A 27568-nucleotide genomic window follows, 5' to 3' on the forward strand; every position below is an offset into this window, starting at 1 on the left:
GGTCGCACTGCTAGCCCTGGGCCAGGGCCGACCCTGCAAATGCATGTAGGGATGAAAAACAAACGCATTGGATACTAGATGCTAATGCACATAAAAAATTCCTAGTAGCTAGCTGGATAATTTGGAACACTTGTATGGCAGTATATTCAGCTGATTCGTCCAAAAAAGAAATATACCTGCCGCTTGCTAGAGAAAAACAATGGGAAGTTTTCAGATATGAAAAGTTCAGGATTTACGGTACACTCTTGTAACAAATCTCAACCAGTCTTGATTATGAAATGTCAACATCTCTTAACTTGACAGTTGGATAGTTTTACACTAAGTAACATTCACTGACTGGTGGATATATCATGATATTACATGAAATGCCAAGAAAACTTTTAACTTTGTAGGCATGATATAGATTCATATGCACATGTCGTTTTGTACAACTTCAAGATTCTGACCATATAGAAACATAAAGGAGAAAAACAGATGCAGTCATTCAGAGATGAGTTGTGATTAGGTAAGAAATGCATAAGCATGGCTATAGTCCCACCACCAAATATTCTAATTAACATGGTACAATTACTAATCAGTAGTCTTAATTCAGATACCGAAATAGTCATTTTCCAGATTATACAGAGGCTCAAGCATTCAATATAAAGATGCATTTATCCCTAAATGGTTGGCATACGATGCCGACAAGCATGCCCATGAGAACGAGACATGCTTTCTAGTTTTCCAATAGGCTTTTATAACATGGCCATTCATGTCCTACATTTATACCCACATATTTAGTACAGAGCAACAACGTCAAGGGAATATAAGGCAGTTGTCGCAGAATCATACATCAAGAGCAGTCGTTGCACGTTAGAAAAAGTCCAAGTGAAACAAAACAAGAATGCAGTTGGCTCAAAGTATAAAGGAGCACACATTTCATAAAGTAAACTTGCTCATTTTTCAAGATATCATACATTATACTTTACATGATATACCTTGTGCTTCTTATGCCTCCCCATTCCACCCCTAGCACTACTGAAGCTTGCTACCTGCTCATCATTCTCATCGTCCAAAGGTAAACCCTTGATTTCAACATAGAAATTGTCCGTCAAACCAAGTAATCTAAGAGAAACAAGTTCAGAATAGTCTTCCATCAACAAATCTTACATAAAAATAAATTTTGAATAATTGAAAAAGAATATCATAAAATAAATTCTTAAGTGTGCATACCCATTTCTTGACTTCTTTAAGTGTTTCTCTCTCTGTTTCTCCTTCTTTGTAATAGGAGCACGCGTAAAAAGTACCTCTTCTTGTCGTTCACGTTCATCCCTCTTTGCCCTATATCGGGCTAGTTCTATACAATCTATAAATATCAGCAAAAAGCAGTTACGAGAACAGTAAATCCAGCCATCATGCCTGTTACCCCTATAAAAATAGGCCACAACAAGCCTCTTCAGGCCTCCCCTTCAAATCATCCACCAGTTCCCTCACAAAAGCACTTTGCTTAGCTTATCGTAGAGTATTCTTATCCCTTCTCAATGCATTTTTGTCCTGCTTTGACAACTTATCTTCCTCCATTGAAGTCGGGGCAAATTTGGGGGGTCGATACACATCATTATGATCCTACAATATACAAAATAGAAGATGAAACCTCAAATATTGTTTGGCAGGTGACAAAAGAGGAATTCAAACATTGTACTGATGCACATTTCACCTTAGAATTCACATCTGTTTTGCTAACAAGCATTTCAGGGTTAGGGCGGTATCTCAACAAATCATCTGTTTGCCAAGGCACACTGGATTGTGGTTCATTTCCACGTGGCCTTACATCTTCAATTGTGCTTGAAGTAGCCTTCGTAAGCTTCTCAACTTGGTATTGGAGCTTCTTGTTAATGGGTCAAATATGTTGCAAAAGAAAAAGGTCATACTGAATACATAGTTACTAGAATGACAAAGAAAAAGAAAAAAAAGGATCACCAGAGGCCCATACCTTTTCCAGAAACAACCTTATCTCCACAAGGCTACGAACAACAAGATGCCCATTTATTGAAAACCCTTTAGCCTTACGAAGTAAGTAATAGACAAGTGACTGGTAATAGTTTAGAAGCAGCAAATGCTTGGCTTCAAGATAGCTTATCCCGTCTACTGTTGGATAATTATTTGCTTTCACCTTATACATTTGACATGGAGAAGAAAACAAATGAAACATGTGCCTTTTGATGCAAATCATGCTTGTTGTACTAACATGCCAATGGGATTCCTATAATCTCCAATTATTAAAAGATTGCTGCAAAAATTGGAATGTTTCCCGAAGAAAACATAGCTTTATAGTCGAACGGTTTTTATCCCTCATTATTATTAAACCTCATGGAAGTAAACTATCAATCTAGAAACAGTTTTCCTACAATCTACAAACTGGCAGAACAATTTCGAAACAAGATTTTTCGACCGAAACAAACGAAGTGATAGCGAAACTAAAACGACCCCAGAAGAGGGAACTCTTTCACCTTTGCAATTAAAGCTTGGACTTTTACCGTGACTATATCTAATCCTTCCTTCATTTCTCTCAAAAGCAGCAAGATGGGGAGCTTCTCTGAAAAACGAAAGCAACATGAAGTAAATATCATACATAATTTGTATATCGAAACCCAATTAGCATAATTGCAGAGTGAGAAATTGAACTCACTGCTTTACTCTTTTGTCGGGGATTACGTTTGAATTTGAAGCATCTTCCATGCTTGTGAAGCTTCAGATTTCAAAACCCTAAAGGTCGTTCAAGACGTAAAGCTTGATGAGAGAGAAGATGAACTAGAAGAAAATGAGGAGGAAGAGAGACACTTGTGTCGTTGCCTACGAGAGAAAGAGAGGAGGCGGGACTGGAAAAACCCTTGCTGTTCAAATTGAGGTTTTGGGTTTTGTTTTACTTTTTTTTTTTTGAGGTTTTAGAGCCTATAGATTAAAGATAAATTAGGTTTGATTAGATTAGCAATGTGATTGTGTATATCCTAGTGTATCTAGCGATATCTTGTATATTCCTTTGGCTAAATAGCTAAAATGGTCCATGATATTTGCATAACTCATCACTTTGGTCCCTAACATTTCAAATCGATAAAAGTGGTCCCTGAGATTGTCCACCATCCATCGTTTTTGTCATTCCGTTAAAAACTCCGTTAAGTGTCCCAGAGTTCTTGACCGGAAGTTTGAGCAATTTTCAAAGCTTCGTTACTCAAGCGTTTTTTAACCAAATTCGACCCATAATATATCAAAATGAAGATAAGAAAGTGTAGAATAAGATTATACCTATCTGGAAGCCCAATGGATGCCGGAGATGGCTGGAAAATAGCCTCAAAGTTGACTAGTCCGAGGGAAAACTGGAAAACTCGCCGGAAACTGGGTAAACTTTAAACGTTCATAACTTCTTCAATACTCAACGAAATCAAGTGATTCAAAAAACTCAAATCATACTTCTCGACAAGACAAAGAGAGCGGTACCTTTTTAGATGGATAAATCGTTGTGGTTTGGCCGGAAAACGGCTCGAAAGTGGCTAATTTGAGACCAAGATAGCCACTTTCGAGCCATTTCTGGCCAAACCACAGCAATTTAGCCATCAAAAAAGGTATTATTCTCTTCGTCTCGTCGAGAAGTATGATTTTTGTTTTTGAATCACTTGATTTTGTTGAGTATTGAAGAAGTTATGAACGTTTAAAGTTTACCCAATTTATGACCAGTTTTCCAGTTTTCCTTCGGACTAGTCAACTTTGAGGCTATTTTCTGGCTATCTTCAGCAGCCATTGGGCTTCCAAATAGATATAATCTTATTCTACACTTTCCTATCTTCATTTTGATATATTATGGGTCAAATTTGATTAAGAAACGATTGAGTTACGAAGCTTTGAAAATTGTCCAAACTTCCGGCCAAGAGCTCCGGGACACTTAACGGAGTTTTTAACAGAAGAACCAAAATGATGGATGGTGGACCATCTCATGGACCACTTTTATCGATTTGAAATGTTAAGGACCAAAGTGATGAGTTATGCAAATCTCAAGGACCATTTTGGCTATTTAGCCTATTTTTTTGTAGTAGTTAATATCCTATTAGAGTTGTAATTCTAAAAGGGTAAGGAATTAACATTTCCTACTACTATAAATAAACGTACAATGGGGTGGAATATAACACACCTCACAATTACACATATCTCTTTCTCTCTTTATTTCGTATCTTCCCTCTCTCTCTAGCTTCCATAATTGTTCAGTAAATTATGTCTACAACACATTATCAACATGTTCTTGACGCTGCGCTATATAGAGTTTATTTTTCAATTAGGGGAGTATTACGTTTTAATCATTCTTTTTTATGATTAATTTATTATTTTATTGAATTGATCTACATGCTATTGATTCAATTTAATTTTTCTGTGTTGAATGTGATACAACGCATTGAAGATGCAATTCTAGCTTTCTGAGAAGGATGTTCTACAAATTCAAAGGCTTTTGTAGTTTTTTACCAATCAGGTACACTTAAAATAAAGTAAGATGTTTGAAACAACCATGAAGCATGAAAACATTCCTCATGATACATGAACCCCCTACATTTATATTTACCTTCCGATATATGTATTGTATATGTTTATATATTTGTTTCATGCATCACGCAATTATATTTGTTATGTGGAATATGTGAGTCAAAATATATTCATAAATTAGAAGCAAATCTAGGGTTTGTAAAACCCTAACAATTTAAAAAAAAAACTAATAATAAAATAAAAGAAGGGAAAATTAGACACCATGGCACCACCACCGTTGGCAAAGTTGCTGGCCTGAAGCCCAGCTGACCATCACAACAACTAGGCCTCGGCCTGGGGTCAATCTTGATAGGGCCTGAAGCCTCGCGCCCACCAAACAGTTCTAGTCCGATTGCCAGCAAGCCTTTGTGTCTGCTAAGCCTTGTTGTTGCCCCGGCCTGCAACCATTCCACCAGCCTAGTTGGCTGGATCTTTTCCCACAGCCCGTGCCTCAATTAGCCAGCCCACGAGGCTGGGCTTAGTCCTCATGCAAACCCGTAGACCAGCACTTTGCTGGGACTGACCCGTGCCTCCCCTTCAGCCCAAATCAAAAACCCAGCTGCAGCTGGGGTTTCTCTCGCACTCGTAGGCCTCTGGGCCTGCCCTATGCTATGGTCTCGGCCCAATCTCGCCAATAGCGTATTGCTAGGCTTCTATCATTCGGCCTGTGGCCTGAAGCCACTCTATAGGCTTTTATTGCAGCTATACCCGTGCCTTTTGCTCACGACACTTAGCCCAATTTTTGGGGTTATGGTATTTTTGACCCAACATTATTACTTTAGCAATATTTTGCTTCTACGATTGACCATGTTTGGTCCCAATATATTGAATTAATTAAAAGTGACCTGCAGTCCATTAATTTGATAATGAATCCAAAATTATTGACCTAAAGATCACTTTTGGATATTAACGATTCAATAATTTATTTTTATACTTTGAACCGTTGACTCACTTTCATAGTCCAGAAGCGCTCACACTTGAGTTCCTGAAGCAACTCAAATCCACAACACTTAAATCAACATATTGCATTCTATGTTCCTACAGAAACTTCTCCTTCATGAACTAAACGTTCATAAACTAAATTGAACCTGTAGTTTCAAATTTAGTGCCTTTGAAACCCGAAGTTTTCATAAAACAATACACCCATGAAAACCCAACTTTTTTCATGAAAACCATGTCTTAGAACTCAACTGTTCTAACTTTGATGCTTATGGATGGTTCATTCCCATAACACCAATCATAATCTTGTTCCCTCCAAGTTCAATGGAATGTCGAACCGTCACAAGTTCAATTTCCCTTATTTAGACGTTTCTAATAGAAATCACTTTTATATGGGGTACAAGATATTGCCTGAAGCACACCATGATTACGTCCATGAATGAGTACAATTCTGAAGTTTATAAATCCGATCGAATTTTGACTAGAGAATACTTTTCTCGTCTTTCTATGTTTTTAACTCGCTTCTGAAGCAGCAGTGTAGAAAGTAGAAGTTTACCAAATTCTCGGATCTGATTACTACCACAAACGTGAAAGAATGACATAAACTCGGTTTTGCTGGAGTCTACCGAATGGCTCGACCTAGTTCAGTCACAACTTACCGAAAGGTGGTGCCTTGCTTCAACAGAGGTGCACCTAACGATGCTGCTCTGCTTCACCAGAAACCTATCGAACAGACCCTTCCATCTTCAATTGGAGCCTACCGAATCCAATTCGAGGCCTGTCTCTTTCACGATCCAATTTCGTTTGTTTTTACAATGTCTGGTAGAATCAGGGCATTCCAATGTGTGGCATCATGCCCGAAGCATGATCTTTGGCACCTAAGACCTAAAAACTTCAAGAATAAGGGAAAATATTCCTAAACCTTAATCCTGCAGAATCTACTTCCGTCTCGATGGAATAGATCATTGGTTATGCACTTGTTCGTGCCCCTACCAATGTTGTTGATGAGTACCATCCTTATAGGCAATATGTGAGACTAATTTTGCTCCACCAAACACCGTTAGAAGAGCATAATTTTGACATGGATGGCCTTGTTGGCCGAATCCCCTTAATAAACCATTTACTTTGTGAACATTTTTCCATGTTCTTGGATTCAAGTTTAGTGTATGTTTTACTTATGGATAATCTTATTGATATTGTCCTCAAATACGAGTTAATTGAATCATGTTTATTGTATACATGTGACCGAATTCAATTAAACACATGATTAGGTAGGAATGTGGGAAAGTTAGTTGTTTGGATGAATGCAATACTATGCACACTAACTTTACACCTAAATCACATCTCTAAAAACGACTTTAGGTCTATCCAACCTAATTAAGAGCATTTGCACGCTCCTCGTTGTATGAATGGTACCGAATTACCATTTAAGGGACTTTAAATTCTCCCTGTCATTGAGTTTTTAAGGATATTTGAGAGAATAATGATCATAAATGAAACCATCGAAGAAAATAGAGTGGAATATTTTTGCACCACCTCCAAAAATGAGCATGCAGTTTTGATTTGGGGCTAATGGGTTGTCTCCCAACTGGGAACACACCACATGTGGCCGGCCTGGAGCCTAGTGATTGATCAGTTTACTTGCTTTGGCACGACCATTTGGGACACTTAGGTCAAATAATGATGCTACAACGCATCTCCTTACCTAGCTTGAGCCTACTAGCACACTTTGCCAAACCTGCTCATTAGGGAAATTGATTTTCTATATCATTCCTCGCAAAGATACGAAATCACCCTTTTTCATAGTGGATTCATGGGAATATATGTGGACTAATCCAACCAAAATGAGAGTACTTTTGGCTTTGGTTGATAAATCGACAAACTGGTCACATGATTGTCCACACACATTGTTGCTAAACCTCCTGGCCGATTAAGGGTTCACCACCCTACTTATCCCACAAAGTCCGTGATACTGAATAATGCCGGAGAGTTTATATCAACGGTTTTTGATAAAGTATTACATGTATTTTGGGTTTATAATTGAACATCGAATTCCCATATTCACCCCAGATAGCCTCGCCTAGCGATCATAAAGCGCAATTTAAATGATCGCCCGAATTTTGGTAAACGTACCAAGTTTTTAGTTTCTTCCTAGGGTTATGCAATCTTGTACGTAGTTATGTTGGTTTGCCTTAAGGCCCATTGCCACCCAACTTACATGACGTTACAATTGGTTACTGGGTATGAACCTGACGTTTTTCGTATTTACGTATTTGGGTGTGCATTCCATGTGCCAAGTTGTGTCGCCACAACGTACCAACATGGGTCCTAAAAGAAGGATGTGAATTTTTGTCAATCATGATTCTCCTTCACACTAGCTCTCTTAGAGCCTTTGCACATGATCTTTTTACCGCTTATTTGCAGGTTATCACTTTAATGAGACAGTCTTCCCGCTGTTAAGGGGAGATAAGAACATCAATGTTCCTGTAGAACGGTGCAAAGTTGTGTGGACGTTGCCTACTATGTTTCATCTCGATTCCCATACCGCACAAGTGTGATAAGCAAGTGCGATGAATTCTAGCTTTCAGAATGTTGCTCCAAACGCATTCCTCTGATCAGCTAAAGTGACGAGATCATATACCAGCTGCAAACATGCCTGCAAGGATAGATGTACTTAACGGAAGTCAAGTCAACATCCCTGGAAGGTGTGCCACGCCTGTTAGACGGTTTAGAAGCCCATGTTGGACGGTTCGGTACATCGGCGGATAGCCAATCAATCTGTCTTAGCCTGGATCATGACATATCACTCGGTTCGTAGGATTCACTTCCCTAGAAGAGGAAGACACGACACAACAATGAATCTAAACTCGATCGCTGTCTTATATCATTTCCATCTCATGAGATTAATTTAGATTACTCCCAAGACTTGAAGTTCTTGGTCCAGTATACTAGTTTGGATGCGCTAAATGGAATTGAAATGAGATTACCATCGATGATGTTTTCACTTATATGATAGCTATTGACATAAATGAAAAGTGACGATATCAAACCGTGTTCTGTTGATTAAGTGACAACATAAAACTGATTGGACAACCGAAATTACAATTTAGGTTAAATTCCTTACCAAAGTGTGTATTGGACCTGTCGTTCCTACATTGCCCAAGGTAACCCTATTGTGTTACAAGTGAGAAATGAAGCGTCATGAGATGAATGAAATAGTGCGATATGATGCACGTCTTATGGCGCAAGGTTTTTCTCAAACGTCATGTGATTGATAACAGCATTATGAAATGTGGTTAATGTTTTCTTCATGGGGATATAGATACGGAGATTGATATGTAAGTTCTCAAAGAATTACATGGACTTGTTCAAATAGTTCCAAAACCATAAAACACCCTCTTAACTTGTTTGAGGCGTTCACTTACAATCTGACGAATGTGGTATACCCATCTAAGTGATTATTTGATCACTCAGAGATATGAATTATTCCCTTGCTTGTTAAACTATGAAGTCTTATTCTTAATTGCTAGAGTTATAGTTTATGTCGTTAATACGAATCTCACTAAGACTCTAGAAGAGCTTAAGAAAACTGTCTCACACTTGAAGATGGAATTTGAGATGAATGATCTTAGGAAAACTTGTTTATGCCTTGACCTGAAGTTTAAGTGTTATTCTGACAGTACCTTGGTCTACCAGTCGAACTACACCCTGAATGTGTTACCTTTGAGTATACTTATGACCGTCCATACGTTATATGTAAATGAGACCATTGAAGAGATTATAGAATCCGAAATTCCATATCTAAAGTTCAATTTTGCGCTTCGTTGTACTTAGCTCATTGTATTAGATAGGACATCTCATTCGCTGTTGATCTATTGGTAAAGATGTAGCACCGTGCCTACATGTAACCATTGGATTGGTATTAAAGACGTACCTTGAAGGTACTACATGGTCAAATCCCAACGCATCTTGAGCAAATTCAACCCCCCGATCCTCAAAATGATGCTTACCTTGTTTGTTATGCTGACGCTGGTTACTTATCAAACCTGCACAAGGTAAAATCCCTAAATGGTTATGTCTTTATCGTTAGGGATATCGCAATATCTTGGATATCCATGATATGACCTTAGTTGCAAAATCTTCGAATCGTTCCCAGACTCACTTTATTTCACTATGCCACAAGTGAGACATGGTTAGTTCTTGTTGAGCATATTCAAAGTACTTGCTGTTTTCATCCATCGTTAAGTCCCGATCTATGAAGACCATGTATCCACCCAACCAACACATGATACATCAACGAAGTCAACGCCAAGATATATTACGTCTACATCTACATCAGTAAAACATCAGGAAATTGAAATCATGCAATTCGATCCCATACAACCTTGCTGACCATTATACGACGTCACTGCCGAAGTTAACCTTCCAGGAACTTGTCTGAGGAATTGGTATGCCTAACTATCATATGCAATGCTTGTAGTTCTCATTTGAAAGTTATGTCAAACTCATGGGGAGTATCCAGAAGTATACTCACTTTATCTTAATGTATTCTTTCTCTCTACGATTATGAGCATTTTTCCCACTAGGTTTTTGCTACCCAACTAGGTTTTAACGAGGCACCCATCCTGGGCTAATTATACCCTTGTGAGCTCTTCTACTTGCGTCTAAAAGATGTATAGTTTTGACTTAATGCATCTTCTCACTTTTCACCTTAGTTTATGAGTTTTTCTCCTACCTTGGGTTTTACCATATCGAGGTTTTATGAGTCTTACTTTTTTATGCATTCTTTCGTTGATCTAAGACTCGCATTCGTTCATTGTGCCGACGACTTCATCAACTGTACTTGCTTCATCACTGAAGACTTGATGCACCATTCATTTGAGTATTTACACACTCAAGGGGGAGTGTTGCAGTCCTATTAGATTAGGAATGTGATTGTGTAAATTCTAGTGTATCCAGGGATATCTTGTATATTCCTTTTAGTAGTTAATATCCTATTAGATTTGTAATCCTAAAAAGGTAAGGAATTAACCTTCCCTATTACTATAAATAAAGGCACAATGAGGTGGAATAGAATACAGCTCACAATTACACATCTCTCTCTTTCTCTCTCTATGCTGCACCTTCCATCTCTCTCTAGCTTTCATAATTGTTCAGTAAATTATGTTTACAACAAGTTTTTGGCTTTTTAATTAAAAAAAGAGGCACACCTCTTTTTACTTCTTATACAACCCTTATTAATTTTCTTTTGATCTTCTTTAATTCATTTAATTTGATGGCTGCAAATTAAAAGGATGTGCAGCACACCCCTTTAAATAGAAAAATAAATCTTTAATCAGCTATCTTTTTTTTTTTTTTTTGGTCAAGCGATAGATTTGTTCGATTAGGAAGCCGACCGTTCGAACCCACGTTGTGGTGCAAGGGCAACACTCCTCCCCACTACTATGGTAGAGGGTCACTTGCTTTAATCAGCTATGTAAATGACTAGTATCTACAAGCTAAAGAGTAAGTTAAATATATATTTTTTTAACAAACGATAGTATCTACACTATAGGGAGATGGTGGGTTAGCAATAATGTGGTTCAAATTTGTATTTGGCGAGAATAGAACTTAAGACCTCTCACTTACAAGCGAAAGAAGAATAATACTAGATCGTAGTACTACGTGACAAAAGTAAGTTAAATTTTAACCTAAGTTAATATAACTAGTGGCTCATCGATTGGAACGTTTGGGACTTTCAAGTGAGCAATGAAGTGTGGGATTTGAACCAGGAGGATCCTCGTTGGATCCTCTTTGTGAGGATCCTGAAAATCCTCAAATCACATCCGTTTATTGTATATCGTACGGTTAGAAATTATTGTAAATTTTTATATTTAAAATTGAATATATATATTATCTGACAAAAACTGACCGCATGATGTACAATAAACGGATATGATTGGAGGATCTTCGGGATCCTCACAAAGAGGATCCAGCAATGATTCTCTCTTAAATTTGAAGACCCCTTGATATCATGAGAGATCAGGGAAGAATAGTTTATCTTCATAACTAAGGTGCGAAACACTCTTTGTTTCTTCAACCGGATTAAAATTGTCGGCAATTTTTTTATCGAAGCCCTTTGTTTATTTTGCATCACATCCTCTATGTACTGTACCAATTTCAAATTCCTTTACATATGAATGTCGTACCTTGAACTAAAAAAACAATAACTATTACCGGAAGTGGTGATTAGCAAAATAACATTTGGATCATTTTGCTAACTACAATAACAAAAATTTAGCTAATATTATTGGAGATGCTTGGGAGTTTGTACTGGTTTGGTATTAAGATGCTTTTATAAAAAGTGGGTATAAAAAAAGCTGAGCTCATAAATATGTTTGATAAACATTTAAAAACAGTTTATTTTCACAATTTTAGGTAAAAAAAAGCTGATAACGTAGCAAAAATGAGCTTTCTCACAACACAACATAACCAATTTTTTTTCAAAACACGACAATACCGAACCAGCCCCTTATATTATATTACAAGTACTCGTTTTTTTCTTTTTAAAAAAGTAGAAAAAAATTGTGATGGTTGTAAATTCCTTGTGACCTGCGGCGTCGTCCGTCTGTAATCGAGCGCTCTCTCTTCCTCTCCAAGCACTCTCTGCGGAACAGCGGAAGTCTAAATTTTTCTAGGGTTTGAGACAGAAATCTCTGAACTGAAGCTGAGAGAGAGCTGTAATGGTGTGGTGGATTCCGTAAGCAGCTCCATAATTTACAGTCGATGGAAAACTCAGACTCTGACGAGCCAGAGAAGAAGAGGCCTCATTTGAACTCCCTTTCCCCCACCATGGCTCGTAGCTCCTCCACCTCTCCGCCCAATAACCACAGCGTAATCCCTCTCTCTCTCCCTCTCTCTCTCTCTACTGTCTGCTTGTTTGCTTTTCTATTGAATTTTTGGGTTTGAGATCAAAGGTATGTGATCGAAGGGTGAGGGGATTCATTGGGTGTGTTTAATTTCTGCTTTGGATTTGCTTTTGAGAATGTTACAATTTCTGCTCTTCTCTGTTGGGTTGTGGAGGAAGTGTACGAAAAGGGGAATCGAATTGCAATTTTGGGAGTAGGATAAAAGGGTTTCTGTTTAATAATGTTGTAATTTGGGGTAACAGCAGCACGGTTATGCGGTTAATTTCTTTTATGCAGCCATTTCTGGAGTTAGTGTGATAACTATGTATATGCACATAGTTAGATGAGTGTACGTTTATGGTTCGATGTGTCTCGAGTACACATTAATTTTGATTTGAAATAGAAAGCAGATTGAAAATATTTGTATGTGTATTTTGTGTATGTATGTCCGTCCAGGTCGATGCATCAGTTCTCCAGATACAGAACCAGCAACTTAATCAGCTGGTAGACAAACAGAAGCTTGACTTGCAAGATCTTGAGGCGAAAATTCAGGAACTGAAGGATAAGCAAGGTTCTTATGATGATTTCTTAATGACAGTGAATAAACTATGGAATCAGGTTATCTTGAATGTTTGGTTGGTTTACTTCCTTTTTATAGTCTGTATTTGTACGCCAGGATGACATGCACTTTTTGCTGACAGAGATTTCATTGTTTTGCTATTTAGTTGGTTGATGATCTAATTCTGCTTGGACTATGTGCTGGAGGAGCCCAAAATGCTTTAGAAGTTTTGGATGGTGCTGATTATTCTCGTGGTATTTTCGACCATATCCAAATTTTAGTTTTTTTTTTTTTTTTTTTTTTGGTCTCATCATGTAAATTGGATTAACCTGAAGTTCTTTGTAGGCTCAATTCCATCGTGTTCTGCGGAAGAGATGTTTCTTTTTAGACTCTTACAACAAGATTCTTTAGAAGCTAATGGCAATGATGAAATTGTTAAATATGTTGAAGAAACTCTGGCTTTGCGGCATACGTCTACTATGGACTTGTTAGAACTCTTAGAACAGGCAATTTATGCTCATAGGGAAAAAACAAAGAACATATCCCACACTTTGGATGGAAAGATATCTTCAGAAGGTCAGAGGTTCAACTTTATATTCATAGTTGTACAAACCAATTTCATAGGATCACAGTTGCATTTTATAACATGTTTTGAAGGAGTAAGTGCACTAGGAAATATGTATTGAACATAGACTGTCTTTGCTTTCTTGCAATTCTCAGAGGCTATCATCCAGTTTTCTAAAATTGATGATATGATGGAGAGGGAGGTTAAAAATCTACGTGAAGCGATTGATATTCTTCACCTGAAGCATAAAGAGTATGCTGGCATAATTCGGACTTACCTCAGCAGCCATTCAAGAGATCAGTCTGAAATTAGGCGCATTACAGGTTCCTGAGATTGTTATTACGACAAACCTTTGTTTTTATGCACATGTCACTTGAAGTAAAGCTCATGGAAGCACATGTAGAGATACATCGTCATGTATTTTTTTTTTCTTGGGCGAAACATCATCATATTTGATACCTATAGATTTTAGGAACTATGTTCAATTTGTAACAGTATCAAAATTTACCAAGTTTTTCTACGCTGCCTTTGGAGTGTGTTGAATGCGTAAATTTTTTGTTACGGGTGACAGGTGAGCTGGATGACAAAATGGCTGACCTAGAGTTGAAGAGAAGGAAACTAGTGAATCTGAAAATGCAAAAGGATGTTGCATCTGCGGTGCAGAACCATACTTCTAGTGCACTTAATGGAACCCTGTCACCTGAAAAATCAACAGAAAGGACAATCAGCTTGCGAGAACTTAGAAATGCAATCGAGGAAACAAAGGTATAGATGTGTTTCCAAACCTCCATCCTACCGGCTTCCTTTCTCTTCTCTCTCTCTCTCCCTCTCTCTCTCTCTCACACACACACACACACACACACACATTCATCTTGATGTTTTTGAGCATATATTGCAGATACTAGAAGCCGACCGCCTTTCTGAGTATCAAGAGGCACACGAAGAAAATGTAGTGCTGTCAAAACAATTGCAAGAATTTCAGGTTTCCAATTTTTAATTCAAGTTTTGATAGTTATTCATTTTTTTTGAAAGATTTCATTGTCTGTTTACTTCTTTGATAAAAAACTGTATGTTTATCCCAGGATGAAGTGGAGGATGACAAATATGTACATTCATCGAGACTGTACACTATGCTAAATGATCAACTCCAACATTGGAATGCAGAATTGGACCGATACAAAGCAATGACTGATTCTTCGCAGGTTAAATTGCTTGGTTTATTTGCAGATGCTTGGAATGCTTGCCCTATATTTTTTGTATTTTAAAAGTTTAATTTCAGGCTGACAGGGCTCTTGTTGTGAGAAGGGAGAAGGAACTAAATTTTAAATTAGAGTCAGTAGATGCAGTTAGGAATGCCATTGACAATTCTGATTCTAGGATTGAAGAACTAGAGCTTCAGCTGCAGAAGTGTGTAATTGAAAAAAATGACTTTGAGATAAACATGGAAGAAGCTGTCCAGGATTCAGGTAAAAGTGATAAGTTTGATATTTGTTGATAGTTACTGTGAATTTACCCAAGCTTGTGGCACTTAAAATGCTTTTTTCTGCAGGACGAAAGGACATTATAGCAGAGTTCCGTGTGATGGCCTCATCGTTGTCTAAAGAAATGGGAATGGTGGAAACTCAGTTGAAGCGGTGGAAGGAAACAGCTCATGAAACACTTTCTTTACGTGACAAAGCCCAATCATTAAAAGCTTCATTAAGTACAAAGGTCTACTTCCATTCCCAGTTAACTCTCTCATACAGTCATACTCATATCAGTTGTACTGCTTTTTTTTCCGTTTATTGTTTGGAGGTGATGAATACAGATCAAGGGTACTCGTGCAATTTGGAAAGAAAGGGATACGATGATCTATATGATTGTGTTGCAAGAATCAACTCACACAAACACACACACATGTATACTGTATGCATAGTGTAATCCAGTTTTTATTTTCTTTCTGCAAGTTGGTTTTTTGGGAGAACTTCTTTCTGATCTTAGTAAAAGATTTCATATTAATGGTAACTGATTGGGTTTCTAATAGTTTTATGACTTTACTTTTTAGTTGTTACTGTTAATTAGTATTTAATTGTGGAATATTCTCTGAATTTCTCAAATTTTTTTTCGAAGACAAATGAGCAAAAGAGCCTTGTGGACAAGTGTGGCGAACAGGTGATAGAGATAAAGTCTCTTAAGGCATTGGTGAGATTCTCTATTAGTCTTGATTACTGTTGCCTTCACTTCTATTGGATCCATGTTTTTCGATTTTTTGACCATTTAAATATAGGATTTTCTTTTTTTAGGCTTCATCAATGCCTTTGATATATACCTTTCTATGTTTCAGTTTATATCAACTCTTCTACATGTAGGTCCTTTGTATATCTGTGCCTGATGTTTGATTTTAATTCTATCCAATTTGAGATTTTAAGATTCACTTTTGACCGTCTGAGCCTTATAAATTATCCTGTAAACTGTGTTTCTCAGTCAAATAAAGTTTTGTATATATTTTTTTCGGTTAAGAATTTTTATTTATTGTAAAGCCTCATGAGTGTTTTTGGAACTTTCAACGTAATGCTTCAGTTTGATCTTCAAGGCAATAATACTGTGGCGGAATTATTTGTTTATATCCTTGAGGGTAGTTTTGTCCAATTTGTTTTAGAAATTACTCTTTTTTTGGTTTCTACCATGGAATTACTTATTTAAAAGGCCAAAGGTCATAAATGTATTAAAAAAATATGTATCTACTTATGGCCTAACAAGAAAATAGTTAGAGAAGAAAATATGTAGATATTTGTTACCATTTAATAACATTTTAGTTTGAAGACACATGGAATGTACTATAACTGGTCTCATGTCAGTAATTGATGAAGATGTACTTATTGCAGATTGAGAAGTTGCAGAAAGAAAAACTGGAACTGCAGATCTTTTTAGACATGTATGCACAGGAAAGCTATGAAAACAGGTAAATTTGTTTCCTGACTGCCACATGGGGGCAATGTAGGGATTTTGTATAAAAGTATAAGCTTATATATGTACGTTTATTTGTTTTTCTTGTTCTCATACATTTTGGAGGGTTTAAATTGTTTTCTTTTGGGGTAGACATAGAATGCAGTAATTTCATCATTATATGATTTGTGGATTTGACTAAATCGTGTGGCAGTTCTATTAGGAACTATTTTGGCTTTCAGTTATCTAATTGAGATTATGAACATCTTTACGTTTCCTTATGTGCTTCTCGCATTCTCTATTCCATATAAATGGATCTAGGGTATTTTCTGTCAGTACATTTAAGATTTGATATTTAATTTCAGAGACTTGATGGAAGTCAAAGAATCAGAACGTAGAGCTGACTCTCAAGCTGAAATGTTCAAGAATGCATTGGATGAACATAGTCTAGAATTAAGGGTGAAAGCAGCCAATGAAGCGGAAGCTGCTTGTCAGCAAAGGCTTTCTGCTACTGAAGCTGAAATAACTGAATTCAGTGCCAAACTTGATGCATCAGAGCGGTTAGTTTTATTGGTTCCATTTGGGTTTTGAATATAGTAGCATACTGGTATTTTTTATTTATTTTTTTCCTGAGCTTTTTTGTGTTTTGTTGGCTTGGGTTGGGCAATCTCTGTGTCTTTTCTTTGCTCTTCAACGTAATCGTGTCCTTTACATATAGAAGGGTAGCAGTATGTTATTCATTATCTAGATGCAGTGTTTTCACCGGACACGCACATAATTTGGAAAACATTTTTAAACATTTGTCAGTAGGTTAATTAATCTAAAGGACCAGTAATTTGTTGCCATGTGTAAGTTAGATGGGCTTTTGATAACCGATAGATGTAGCATAGGAATGTTGAGATGTCAAACTTGATACACACTGAGCTCAGTTGAACAGTGTATGTATTTAACTACCACTGAAGATGAAATTGGTTAATCAAGGCAAACTTGGGTGCTTTTGATTTTGAAAGTTGGGGCCTGTATAGGACTGCGTCTATAGGAAGAACTTTTGCTCATAAGTGCTTTTGTAAGAAGAGCTTTTATTAGAAATTTAGAAGCATGTCGCATTTTTTTATTAAAAAACCAAACAGGCCGGTAGTGGATGACGCAATAGTGGTAGGAATATGTTATTATTCTATATTTATGTTAGTGTCATTCTTGCCCCCTGTTACCAACAAACGTTATGGACATGTCCTCCCTGTTATTCTATTTTGTAATCTTATTTTAAACTCTTTAGTTGCAAACGGATCTCATTCATTTTCACTTGGTAATATTTGTTTCTTTTGATAAAAATACATTACTATTCTGTTTCTCAGCTGTTAGATAATCATTTTGTTTTCTTTCACTAAAATAAAACCCGTGTATGCAAATATGCCTGAAAGCATAGTAATGCTATGCTTTACCTTTATCTGCAGGGATGTTATGGAGCTTACTGCGGCTATTGGAATTAAAGACAAGGAGGCAGAGGCTTATATATCTGAAATTGAGGTGCTGTATTTATACTTATCTCGTAGTTCATATCTGCAGGTTTTGTTCCTCAATAATTGACACGAATTGTTGGTCTCACTTTTCTGTTTCACCTACTCATATCTTTTGAAAAACTTATTGTGTTCCTGCAGACCATTGGTCAGGCATATGAAGATATGCAGACTCAAAACCAGCATCTGTTGCAGCAGGTGACTGAGAGGGATGACTACAATATCAAGGTCTCTATTAATATTTTTGTTGCTTTATTTTCGTCCACATTATGACTAGGTTTATTGCTGCGGTGGAATGGCGGCTCATTGTCCTTGGTTTTTAAACGATGTCTTTGGCGGTGCAGCTCGTTTCGGAGAGTGTGAAGATAAAGCAAGCACAGAGCTATGTACTCTCTGATAAGCAGGCATTAGCGAAACAACTTCAACAAGTAAACACATCATTAGAATCTCTAAACATGAGAGTTTCCTATGGTGAAGAGCAGGTATGGTGACTCCTATGCAGAAATTTATTTTCATCTGTTGACCTTTATCAAGCTGAGTATTTTAATCCTGCAGATGAAGGCTCTCCTGACAGATGCCATAAAAACTACTGAGGAAGATAGGCACCTTGCAGTCGACGTAGAAACTGCCAAGTGGGAATTGGCTGATTCTGAGAAGGAGTTGCAGTGGTTGAAATCTGCCTTTGCTTCTTCTGAGAAGGAACATACGCACATTCAAAAGGATATTGATGATGTCCAATTGGAATTAGACAATGAAAGGTAATGTTTTGTTTGTTTTGAGTACAATGGATTTCATGGAATTTCTTATTCTATAGCCAATCGTATATACAAGCTAGGAAGCTAGTACAACTTTATGCAGATACAGTTTTGGCATGTAAGATCCCATTTCCGGTTTCACTTATTGTAGATGTACACTAGAATTACACGCCTCAGGTGAGTTTGTAAGGAATTCATGAGCGCTCGATCAGATTTTGCAAGTTTGGAAATTCTTTATGCAGGTTGCAGCTATTAGTTGTAATAATAGGTCATAAATGTATCTCGAACAAGTTGGATTCTTGTGCAGAAGCTTGAGGAAGAACCTTGAGGAAGAACTTGGGGAATTGAACAGCGTGGTTGCTGAGATGAGTTCTGAAACTGGAGAGGCTGCAATACAGAAACTCCAAACTGAAATTAAATTCTGCAAGAATATTTTGCAGTGCAGTGTTTGTACTGATAGGCCAAAGGAGGTAAGGAAAATATTTGCTGCCTAAGCCGTTGTCTAACCAGTGTTTGATGTACAAATTTGTCATCATTTCCTAAATTTTCCGATGAACTGAGGGATGTTGGTTTTAATTATTTGATTGGCAGGTTGTAATTGTGAAGTGCTATCATCTATTTTGCAATTACTGTGTTCAGAAAAATCTAGAGATCCGTCATCGTAAGTGTCCTGCCTGTGGAACTCCGTTTGGTCAAAATGACATTCGGTTTGTAAAGATATGAACAGAGAGAGTTCCCGATATCCTGTACTTATTATGACCTCCTCCCGGCCCGCCCGCCAGCCCTTTTTGATTGCTCAGTATCTTGTATAAAATGGCATAGCTTGTAGTTTTTCTTGTCGCAGTAGTCCGACATCGGAACTGTGGTTTTAGTTGTATAGGTTTTGCTTTGTAAATGAGTTTCTTTTCTTTTCTTGTTTTAGTGTTTGTTATCCTTTATCTATTATTTCCAAATAATGTAGTTGAAAAATAAGACACAAGTGAAGAGAAAAGGTTTAATGTTCATTGCACATGCCAGAAATTCTGTCGCTTTTTTATTTACGTTCGTTGGTTCATCGGTATATTGTTGTAACTTATAACCCATGTTAATTGCACATGCCGAGACTCGAAACATTTTGACAATGTTCCACCTATGTTCAGTTTCCATCTCCAATTTTTTCAATGTTTGATTAAATGATTTTCACGAGCTAACTTATCATGACTGCGTTAGACTAAGAAACCGTTTGATAATTATTCTATTCGCTTCTTGTTACATGAAAAATTAAAAATAGTAACCAAACAAGAGACGGAGTAGTTACCGTTTGATAATTATTCTATTCACTTCTTGTTACATGAAAAATTAAAAATAGTAACCAAACAAGAGACGGAGTAGTTATCAATCGTTAAGATTTTACTTCTTCCTAATGTTTTGTGTGGATTCTCTTTTCTTCTAGTGAATGGCATTAGTCAGTATAGTACATGGCTCTACGTGGTTGTGACAAATCAATCTATTGAGTTGTTAATGAGTTGTGTGTAAGGTAGAATCAAACTAAATGAGTCTTATTGAATGCCTATTAACAACTTAATGGGTTGATTTGTCACCTCTAGCCCTGCCATCCATTAATCCAGGTCTGCAGCAACATAAGACAGCAGAGAGACTCAGAGAATGGATCCTCCAGAGAGCTGGATCTGGAAGCCTTTCTTTTTCGAACCCTTCAATCAGGAGAGTTCAAATCTTCTGCACCAATCTGGTGGACGACATTGTTTTGTTTGCTTCTACCAAGAAAAATGTCGCCTCTCACTAAGACAAAGGCATACGAAAAAGAACCACAGGAAAAAAACCTCCAAGTCCCCAACATTTTAGGGAAACTTTGATTTATATTAGGGTTCCAAGAAAATGAATGATTTATATTTTTTTATTTATATCCCCAAGAACTGGATCCCAGACTTTCGTTGTTGGAAGAAGCGGGACCTTCTAAACGAATATAGTCGTACATAATTCCTTGGAAAGGACTTATACTCAATGCTCGAGTTAGAAAAATGGTATTGTTCCCTTCCAGCAGCTGAGCACCTGGAATGTCGACAGTGTACAACCTATACAGCCCATGAATTCCATGCCTTGCTATCGTATTGTCGTTTCCAATTTGTCCTGTGGAAAATAGTGGATTGCTCGCTTCCAGGTCGTTGATCCGAACCTTGACGATGAGATAATCAAACAAAATTTTCTCAGTAAAAATATAATGGCATTTCTGTTAATGGTTATGAAGTTGTAAGAGTGAAAAAGTAATACTTGTAATTCAGAAACATGTGCTGTTGCCAGTGCTATTCGTAATGTGTAGGTATTGTTCTTGCCCACAGTGTCAAGTGTGAACCTAATCTGCCATGTTGATCCTTGGTATGTGTTATTACCTGTCTTCCTGCAGGAAAAACATAAGTTCTTAATTAGCCGAATATTAGAAATTAGCAAATGAAAATCTCGATGTTAAAAAGAGGAAGATTACATTTTTCTATCGCTTCTTGTAAAAAAAAAAAATAATAATAATAATAAAAAAAAAAAACTAAAAGAACATATTAAACTTTCTGATAACATAACATGCCCTAATGCCGCGACATATACATAATTTGTGAGTAAATTAATTACCTAGTAACTTGAGCGAAGTAAAAATCTTTTCGATAATCATTAACACCCACTGTGTAAACCAAATCATTGTATGGATACAGTTCTGCATATCTTTCCCATAATCCATATTGCCTAAACCTGTCAAGTACCACAGAGACATTTGAATTTCATAATATGTATAGCTAGCTTGTGATTAAAACTAGAAATTTTAGGTTAGAGAAGAAAATTATTTGCAAGAAGATGCAAACCTGTCAGTGTGATTGACGTATAGTTTGTTAATGTGGTTTGGATTAGGATCAGGAATATAAAACTCTGCTGCAGTTCGGTCTGGGATGCCTATTTCCCAGAAAGTTGGGCCACTTCTTGGAGGTTCATATACAAGTGTACCCACATCAACATTACAACCTGCAGCTTTATTTACATTTTAGATACCATACATAGTGAATTTATAAAACTATGATCATTGATCAATACACAAACGGTAGATACTAACCAAACTGCCTCACGACGTTCTCAACCCAACTCACAAAGTATATATAACTACTAGAGTTAACCTAATTACGTGAAAACAGAAAATGTGTAGAAAATAATATTAGACGTATCTATATATTTTGCATACCAAAAATAAAAAACAAAAACAAGAACATATTATTGTACAGAAATAAAACAAGAGTAAAACATGACCTGGAGTTATAATTACTTCAGCATCATGTCGATAGTCACCAATAAAACCAGGAACCCATGCATAAACATTATAGATCCCTGGACGTATTCCACTTATAGAGAAGAAGCCTTTATCGTTTGCTTTGGTCCAAAATTGGTAACCCTGTAAGAAAAATATCATTGCTAAGATTGCTATATCATACAGAGAGAAAATATTATAATATTTTGGAATGAGGGGACTCTGAATATCAACCTATATATCAAGGTGTTAGTATCGTATGGAAATTTGAGAATTAAATATATACCTTGCATTCTAGTTGCCATGATCCAGCATCTCCTGGAGCTGCCAACCCTACCTGTGTACCATCTCCGAATATGTCTTCAGTATTGATATACCTACACAAACATATTGAAGTTAAGTTAAATTTTCCTTAATTAGAGACAGACTCCCTGAAAAATTAAATGGTGATTAGTAAGGTTAATATGCAACAGTCATTTACCCGTCACGTACTAGTAATCTGCCGGTAACAGTACCCCGTTGATCCGATGATAGAAAGTCTTCTGAACTTGGGAAGTCGTATGGCCAGCTTTGAACCTCAGTTTTCATCTGAAAAATGTTGCAAGTTCACAGTTCAATCCATTAATGTTTTTTAGAAATACAAAAAAAAAATGTATATACTTAATTTGCTTTTCTTGTGATATTAACCTGCTGCTTAGCGTCCTCCCATAGCTGCTGAAGTGGGTCATCTTCAGTCACCAAAGAATTAAGATAGATAAAAATGGGGCCAAGAACTTTCTTCCATGGCTCACTGGGCTTAAATTCTATTATCAACTCCGCTCCGGAGTAATGGGTGCTATGAAATATCTGATGATTCCATGACAAACAGATGATCAGTGCCAATAGAGTTGTGTGGAATGTTTTCTTCTTTCTTCTAAAGTGTTTCTTTGTTAATTAATTAGACAGTCTAATATGTTAAATATGTAATAAAATGCGAAAATCAAGGAGAGATACTCATAGGGAGAGCATCCAAGACATATGCATGTTGTACTTTTATTTCTTTGACTAAGATTTTTTAATTTGAGGTTTTCTTATTAAGGTTTTAACGAATCAACATAAACGCATTCAACACTATCTCAATGATCCAAATAAAGTTGTAACTTTTTTCTTCTGTAGGATTTTTCCTACTTTTTATAAACTAGGGATCAAAAAGTAATGTTGTACTATTAATTCTGGATGATCTACATAGTAAAGTGGCATATGTTGTATGGCCGTAACACAATATACAACACTCTCATTCCACTTCAATCTCTACAAAAGTTCTCTCATTTGACTATTTATAACATCATTTATGTTATAATATAAAAGGTCGTACCCAGTGCACAAGGCTCCCGCTTTATGCAGGGTCTGGGAGAGGTGAATGTCGGCTAGCCTTACCCCCATTTATGGAGAGGCTGCTCCCAAGTCTCGAACCCGAGACCTACCGCTCATGGGCGAAGGCACTTGCCATCGCACCAAGTGCGACCTCTCTCATTTATGTTATAATATATGGAAAAAATTATACAATGTAGCCATAGTTGAAGAATATGAAGGAATGAATTTAAAAGGCAGGAGTCAAGTTTGCTTTAAAATAAAAATGAAGAAAAAGAAGCGTACTTACAGCTAGGGTGGTTGGCCCAACATGGGAAGTAAGGCATTGTTTGAAGGGCCCACCAGATTTGAACTCTTGACTAGGAGTAATCTGCCAGAATCCCACGGGTGGTTCAGTGGATATCCATCCATGAACCCTATTTTCTTTGTTCTCAATTGAGTATAGATACTTATCATCCACCTGCAAAAGTGGACCAAATCAAATCCCTAAATCAAACTGAGAAAGACGATCAATCCAACAGATATAGAAACTATGTGAATTGTTAATTATATGATTGAAAATGCTTTCTTGTCTAACAGCTTGTTATAACATAATGAATATCGACTAATATAACATCTTGTACAAGTACCTTGCTGACAATAGATTTTTTGCATAAGTAACTGTTACATGCATGGCTATCAATTTTAGTATAATATCAAAAGTGGAGAATAATATGATGTGTTTTAATGTTTTAATTTTGACCATTAATATTAAATTTAAGAGTGTGTGACTATAAATTCTTGACCAACACATGGGTAAGAGAACGAGACTCAAATAGCAAGTAGAAAAAAATTGTTTTCTTTTTTTTTTTCTTCTAATTGTTGGACTTGTAGGGAAGTTGGTTTTTTAAGTGGCAATAGGAAAAATGATTGTTAGAAGAAATTAATACTTCTCCTTTGAACTGTGGCTCCACGGGATTGACAAGCAAGACTGCCTCTGGGTAAGCCAAGGCTTGGCCTCTTCCTTGCAACCGATCATCTGGAAGTGGCATGTATCTTTGCCTTTTGTCTGATATTGCCATGTAATGAAACCTACGCAAAGATTAATAAGAAAATGAAAACAAAATAATGAAATAAAATTAGTTTTATGCTAGGTGAATTTTGCATAAATGAACATTAACTAATTAATTAAGAGTTTGTTCGGAAGTACTTTGAGAATGACAGAAATTGTTTTCGGTAAAATTGATTTTGGGATGTAAAACACTAGCTAGTGTGCAAGAATCACTTAAAAGTTTTTTCAAGATGCACTTGGATTTTTGTTAAGTATTAGTTTCAAAAATGTTTTTACAAAAAAATGCTTTCAGTAATTCTAAAAGCCTTTCCAAACGAGCCCTAAAATAATAAAAATTTCGAGTCATGTAATTATCAACGGGTTACACTTGGGCAATATGCTTTTGTTAAGTAGTTGTCAATGATAAACCTAACTAAATTCCACCAACTCGGTGCGAATTATATGTTGACCTAGAGACTACCTAATGCCTCCATATTGGTGCTATAATCATCTTCAGGCCTGTTCACGGGAAGGCACATTCTTCTTTTCGATCAGCCTTCAGTTTATAAATTCATAAAATATATGATATGTTCTTTGAAAAATGATCAAACTTTGTATGGCACGTTTGTTTCTTAGTCAAATCAAATTAGTTCATTAGTCATCAACTCACCTACTTTTAAATTATGTTTACTCCTCAGAAAGAATTACTGTATTAGACTTACACGTTTCAATTTGTGACCCTTGCACTTATAATATTAAAGAACGAGAATAAAAATGGGCCAATTATATTAGAAGTTTAGGCAGAAATCAAGTCACTATAGTTAACAAAAAAAGAGTGAAATAAAGAGTACAAATTATCCAATATATGATTGGATTTGATTTTTATGTTTTATGATACAAGCGAACACAGATGAGAGGCAGAGATTAGCATGTACACTATTCTAAGACAAACTTGGCTAATTTCATGGCTTATTTCATGTGTGCATATCGATTTGACGTTTTTGATTTTTGGTCAGTCATATATTATTTGATTATAATTAAAAGTGAAACTTACTTCTCTTTTCTGAGCTTAAACACTGTCCTCGTGTTGGTCAAGTTGAAAGCAGGCCATTCCTTCAAGTGTTCATAAATAGCGTAAGTGTAGAAGCCTGACGAGTTGCGAAGCATAACAAACCTTCAAATAGAAATTATTTTTAATCACAAAATAATCAAATAATTAAAAAATTCATTAGCTATTCCTTTTATTTTATTTTTCTTCTCTTTAAAACTGACCTTATGTCTATGTTTAAAGGAACAAGCTTGCCCTCCAGAGAGGGATCCCACATTCTGGTGAATGAAAGCTCTATCTGGTCCTCAGTTTCCACTATAACTGAAAAATTAGTTCCTTCAATCCTGCCAATAATCGTATTTTTTGAAATAGTTCATAACACAAATAAATAATCAGGATCGTTCCAATTTTATCAGATATCCCCGAAGGGACCAAATAAATAATCAAGACCAATTGAACATTCTTCTATTTACTATTTTGGTAATATACATTACTATGTCTTGTAATATATTATAGCATATATACATGCATTATCAAGCAAATCAGATCCAGAAATAATTTCCATTTCCAAATTATAAGGGATTTTGTTACTATTAAGGTTTATTGACTGACCATAATTTCTTTAGAAAAAAGTAAACACACCTATCAAATGCTCCTTTCTTTCTTGTAATCCCTGGTGCGGTCCAAACCAGGTCCCAGTACCTACAGAATAAGTAATATACACAATAATTAATACCATGGTCTATCAAGAAATTATTATTGTTTGAATTACGACATTTCATTCATTGAAAGAAGAAAGTTACAAATGCATATTCATTAAAAAAAAAAAAAACTGTAGTATATTTAAATTAATTTTTTATTTAAAAAAATCCCTAAAAACTGTATGAAATCACCAATGCAAGAAAGACCATATATTTGTAGCTAGAGACCGCCATACCCTCTATTGGGAGCTTCGTTAAGAACTTCAAGCAAATTGTCGACGCCGTTATATTGTAGTCCGGTGACCACCCCTCCGGGTTTTGATAGCGTCATCTGGAGAATCCCATTTTCCACCACCACCTGCCCAAATGAATAATAATAATAGAAAAGTAACGACACCGTTAGTCAGAAAGGTATACAAAATTCAATATTCTGAAAAAATATAAACTCACCTCTTTATCACGGATATGCAACTGTAGGCCGCTTGTACTATTTTGTGCAGCAGCTAGGAAATTCATGGCTTGGATGAACAGAATGATGGTGCACAATTTTGCCAAACAGTGACATGTCGATTCGGAAGCCCAAAACACGTTGCCGGTTGGTGCCCAGCCTAATCTGACATGAAAGGTCGACATGTGAACCGTGAAACGCCGGCCCGTGATCGGGACGTCAATTTGTGGCCAAGTTTCCGTGAACAATATATTCTCTTGTGATTTCTTTACTTTGTCGCCTCGCCTCCACTCTTTGTGTTTGGTGAACCAGACGAGCATGCACTAACTAGTCGTTGGTGGAAAAAGTATACAAACGCTCTCCTACTCATACACTCATAAACATTCTTAATATAGATACATACATACATACATATACACATACATACATACATACATACATATATATACACATACATACATACATACATATATATACACATACATACATACATACATACATACATATATATACACATACACATATACATACATAAATATTTATATGATTGTGTATGTATATCAGTATATGCATATATATATATATAATATGTGTGTGTATATATATGTTCAAAGATGGTTTGGGGAAGAAACATCTATATTAAGAAAGAAGATCCAATCAGTAAAAGTCATTTATGCTGTACATGTTAGGAAAACCGTTGTGTGGATCCGATTTAGATAGAGATGCGTTTTTCTTTCGTTGCTTTGATTTGCTTTCAAATTAATTTATTGTATTTTTTGAGGGGAAACTATGGAACTTGTTTACGTTTGACATGAAGGTTAATGCACAATTGACCAAAAAAAAAAAAGGTTAATGCCCCCGAAAATTTGGAATAATGTATCTAATCATATTCATATTTTGACTTTTAGGAAGTTTATTTATTTGCTACAATGGATTAAAATCATGGAGTCAAAAGTTAGGTTAAATGAAATAAGATCTCTTGTGATGACTATTGTTAAAGTGGGAATCATACTGAAAGA

The 27568-nt window shown here is 36.3% G+C and overlaps 3 protein-coding genes across 4 annotated transcripts; 1 reads left to right on the forward strand and 2 right to left on the reverse strand.

Annotated features, from left to right (window-relative positions):
- Nucleotides 1-902: 902 nt before the first annotated feature.
- LOC103425272 (uncharacterized) lies at nt 903-2860 on the reverse strand. Of its 2 annotated transcripts, none has more exons than XM_008363358.4 (6): nt 2669-2860; nt 2490-2575; nt 1973-2152; nt 1697-1867; nt 1213-1605; nt 903-1104 (listed from the first exon to the last, which is right to left on the reverse strand). In XM_008363358.4, the coding sequence occupies exons 2-5, from the start codon at nt 2541-2543 to the stop codon at nt 1492-1494; spliced, it is 519 nt and encodes a 172-aa protein (XP_008361580.1). In that variant the 5' UTR covers nt 2544-2575; nt 2669-2860; the 3' UTR covers nt 903-1104; nt 1213-1491. The 2 variants fall into 2 exon arrangements, with proteins under 2 accessions (XP_008361580.1, XP_017185036.1); XM_017329547.3 differs by having other exon boundaries at nt 2517-2575; nt 2669-2810.
- Nucleotides 2861-12018: 9158 nt separating this feature from the next.
- Nucleotides 12019-19712, forward strand: LOC103402014 (E3 ubiquitin-protein ligase BRE1-like 2). The gene is made up of 19 exons (XM_008340757.4): nt 12019-12357; nt 12828-12989; nt 13097-13184; nt 13276-13506; nt 13651-13818; nt 14067-14260; nt 14394-14477; nt 14578-14697; nt 14775-14961; nt 15045-15205; nt 15605-15676; nt 16360-16436; nt 16786-16980; nt 17875-17947; nt 18079-18165; nt 18282-18419; nt 18493-18695; nt 19000-19162; nt 19284-19712. The coding sequence occupies exons 1-19, from the start codon at nt 12250-12252 to the stop codon at nt 19413-19415; spliced, it is 2643 nt and encodes an 880-aa protein (XP_008338979.2). The 5' UTR covers nt 12019-12249; the 3' UTR covers nt 19416-19712.
- Nucleotides 19713-20507: 795 nt separating this feature from the next.
- LOC103402015 (uncharacterized) lies at nt 20508-26921 on the reverse strand. Its single transcript, XM_008340759.4, has 15 exons — nt 26552-26921; nt 26338-26459; nt 26043-26102; nt 25625-25744; nt 25407-25526; nt 24252-24393; nt 23612-23782; nt 22660-22818; nt 22454-22560; nt 22259-22349; nt 21975-22116; nt 21539-21695; nt 21312-21428; nt 20961-21087; nt 20508-20865 (listed from the first exon to the last, which is right to left on the reverse strand). The coding sequence occupies exons 1-15, from the start codon at nt 26867-26869 to the stop codon at nt 20587-20589; spliced, it is 2232 nt and encodes a 743-aa protein (XP_008338981.2). The 5' UTR covers nt 26870-26921; the 3' UTR covers nt 20508-20586.
- Between the last annotated feature and the right edge of the window lie 647 nt (nt 26922-27568).

This window comes from Malus domestica, chromosome 15, assembly GCF_042453785.1.
Source record: "Malus domestica chromosome 15, GDT2T_hap1".
In the NCBI taxonomy this organism is placed as follows: domain Eukaryota; kingdom Viridiplantae; phylum Streptophyta; class Magnoliopsida; order Rosales; family Rosaceae; genus Malus; species Malus domestica.

Bases quoted from the DNA above. Each gene is read 5' to 3' on its own strand.
- LOC103402014 (XM_008340757.4), top strand. From the start codon at position 12,250: ATGGAAAACTCAGACTCTGACGAGCCAGAGAAGAAGAGGCCTCATTTG. The intron at 12,358-12,827 runs GTAATCCCTCTC...ATGTCCGTCCAG, and splicing joins CTCCGCCCAATAACCACAGC to GTCGATGCATCAGTTCTCCA. The intron at 18,166-18,281 runs GTCTCTATTAAT...TTGGCGGTGCAG, and splicing joins GGGATGACTACAATATCAAG to CTCGTTTCGGAGAGTGTGAA.
- LOC103402015 (XM_008340759.4), bottom strand. From the start codon at position 26,869: ATGCTCGTCTGGTTCACCAAACACAAAGAGTGGAGGCGAGGCGACAAA. The intron at 26,460-26,551 runs GTGAGTTTATAT...TCATTTGGGCAG, and splicing joins TGCATATCCGTGATAAAGAG to GTGGTGGTGGAAAATGGGAT. The intron at 21,696-21,974 runs GTCATGTTTTAC...ATAAAGCTGCAG, and splicing joins TGAAGTAATTATAACTCCAG to GTTGTAATGTTGATGTGGGT.
- LOC103425272 (XM_008363358.4), bottom strand. From the start codon at position 2,543: ATGAAGGAAGGATTAGATATAGTCACGGTAAAAGTCCAAGCTTTAATT. The intron at 2,153-2,489 runs GTGAAAGAGTTC...CAAATGTATAAG, and splicing joins TCCAAGCTTTAATTGCAAAG to GTGAAAGCAAATAATTATCC. The intron at 1,606-1,696 runs GTGAAATGTGCA...TGTATATTGTAG, and splicing joins AAACAGATGTGAATTCTAAG to GATCATAATGATGTGTATCG.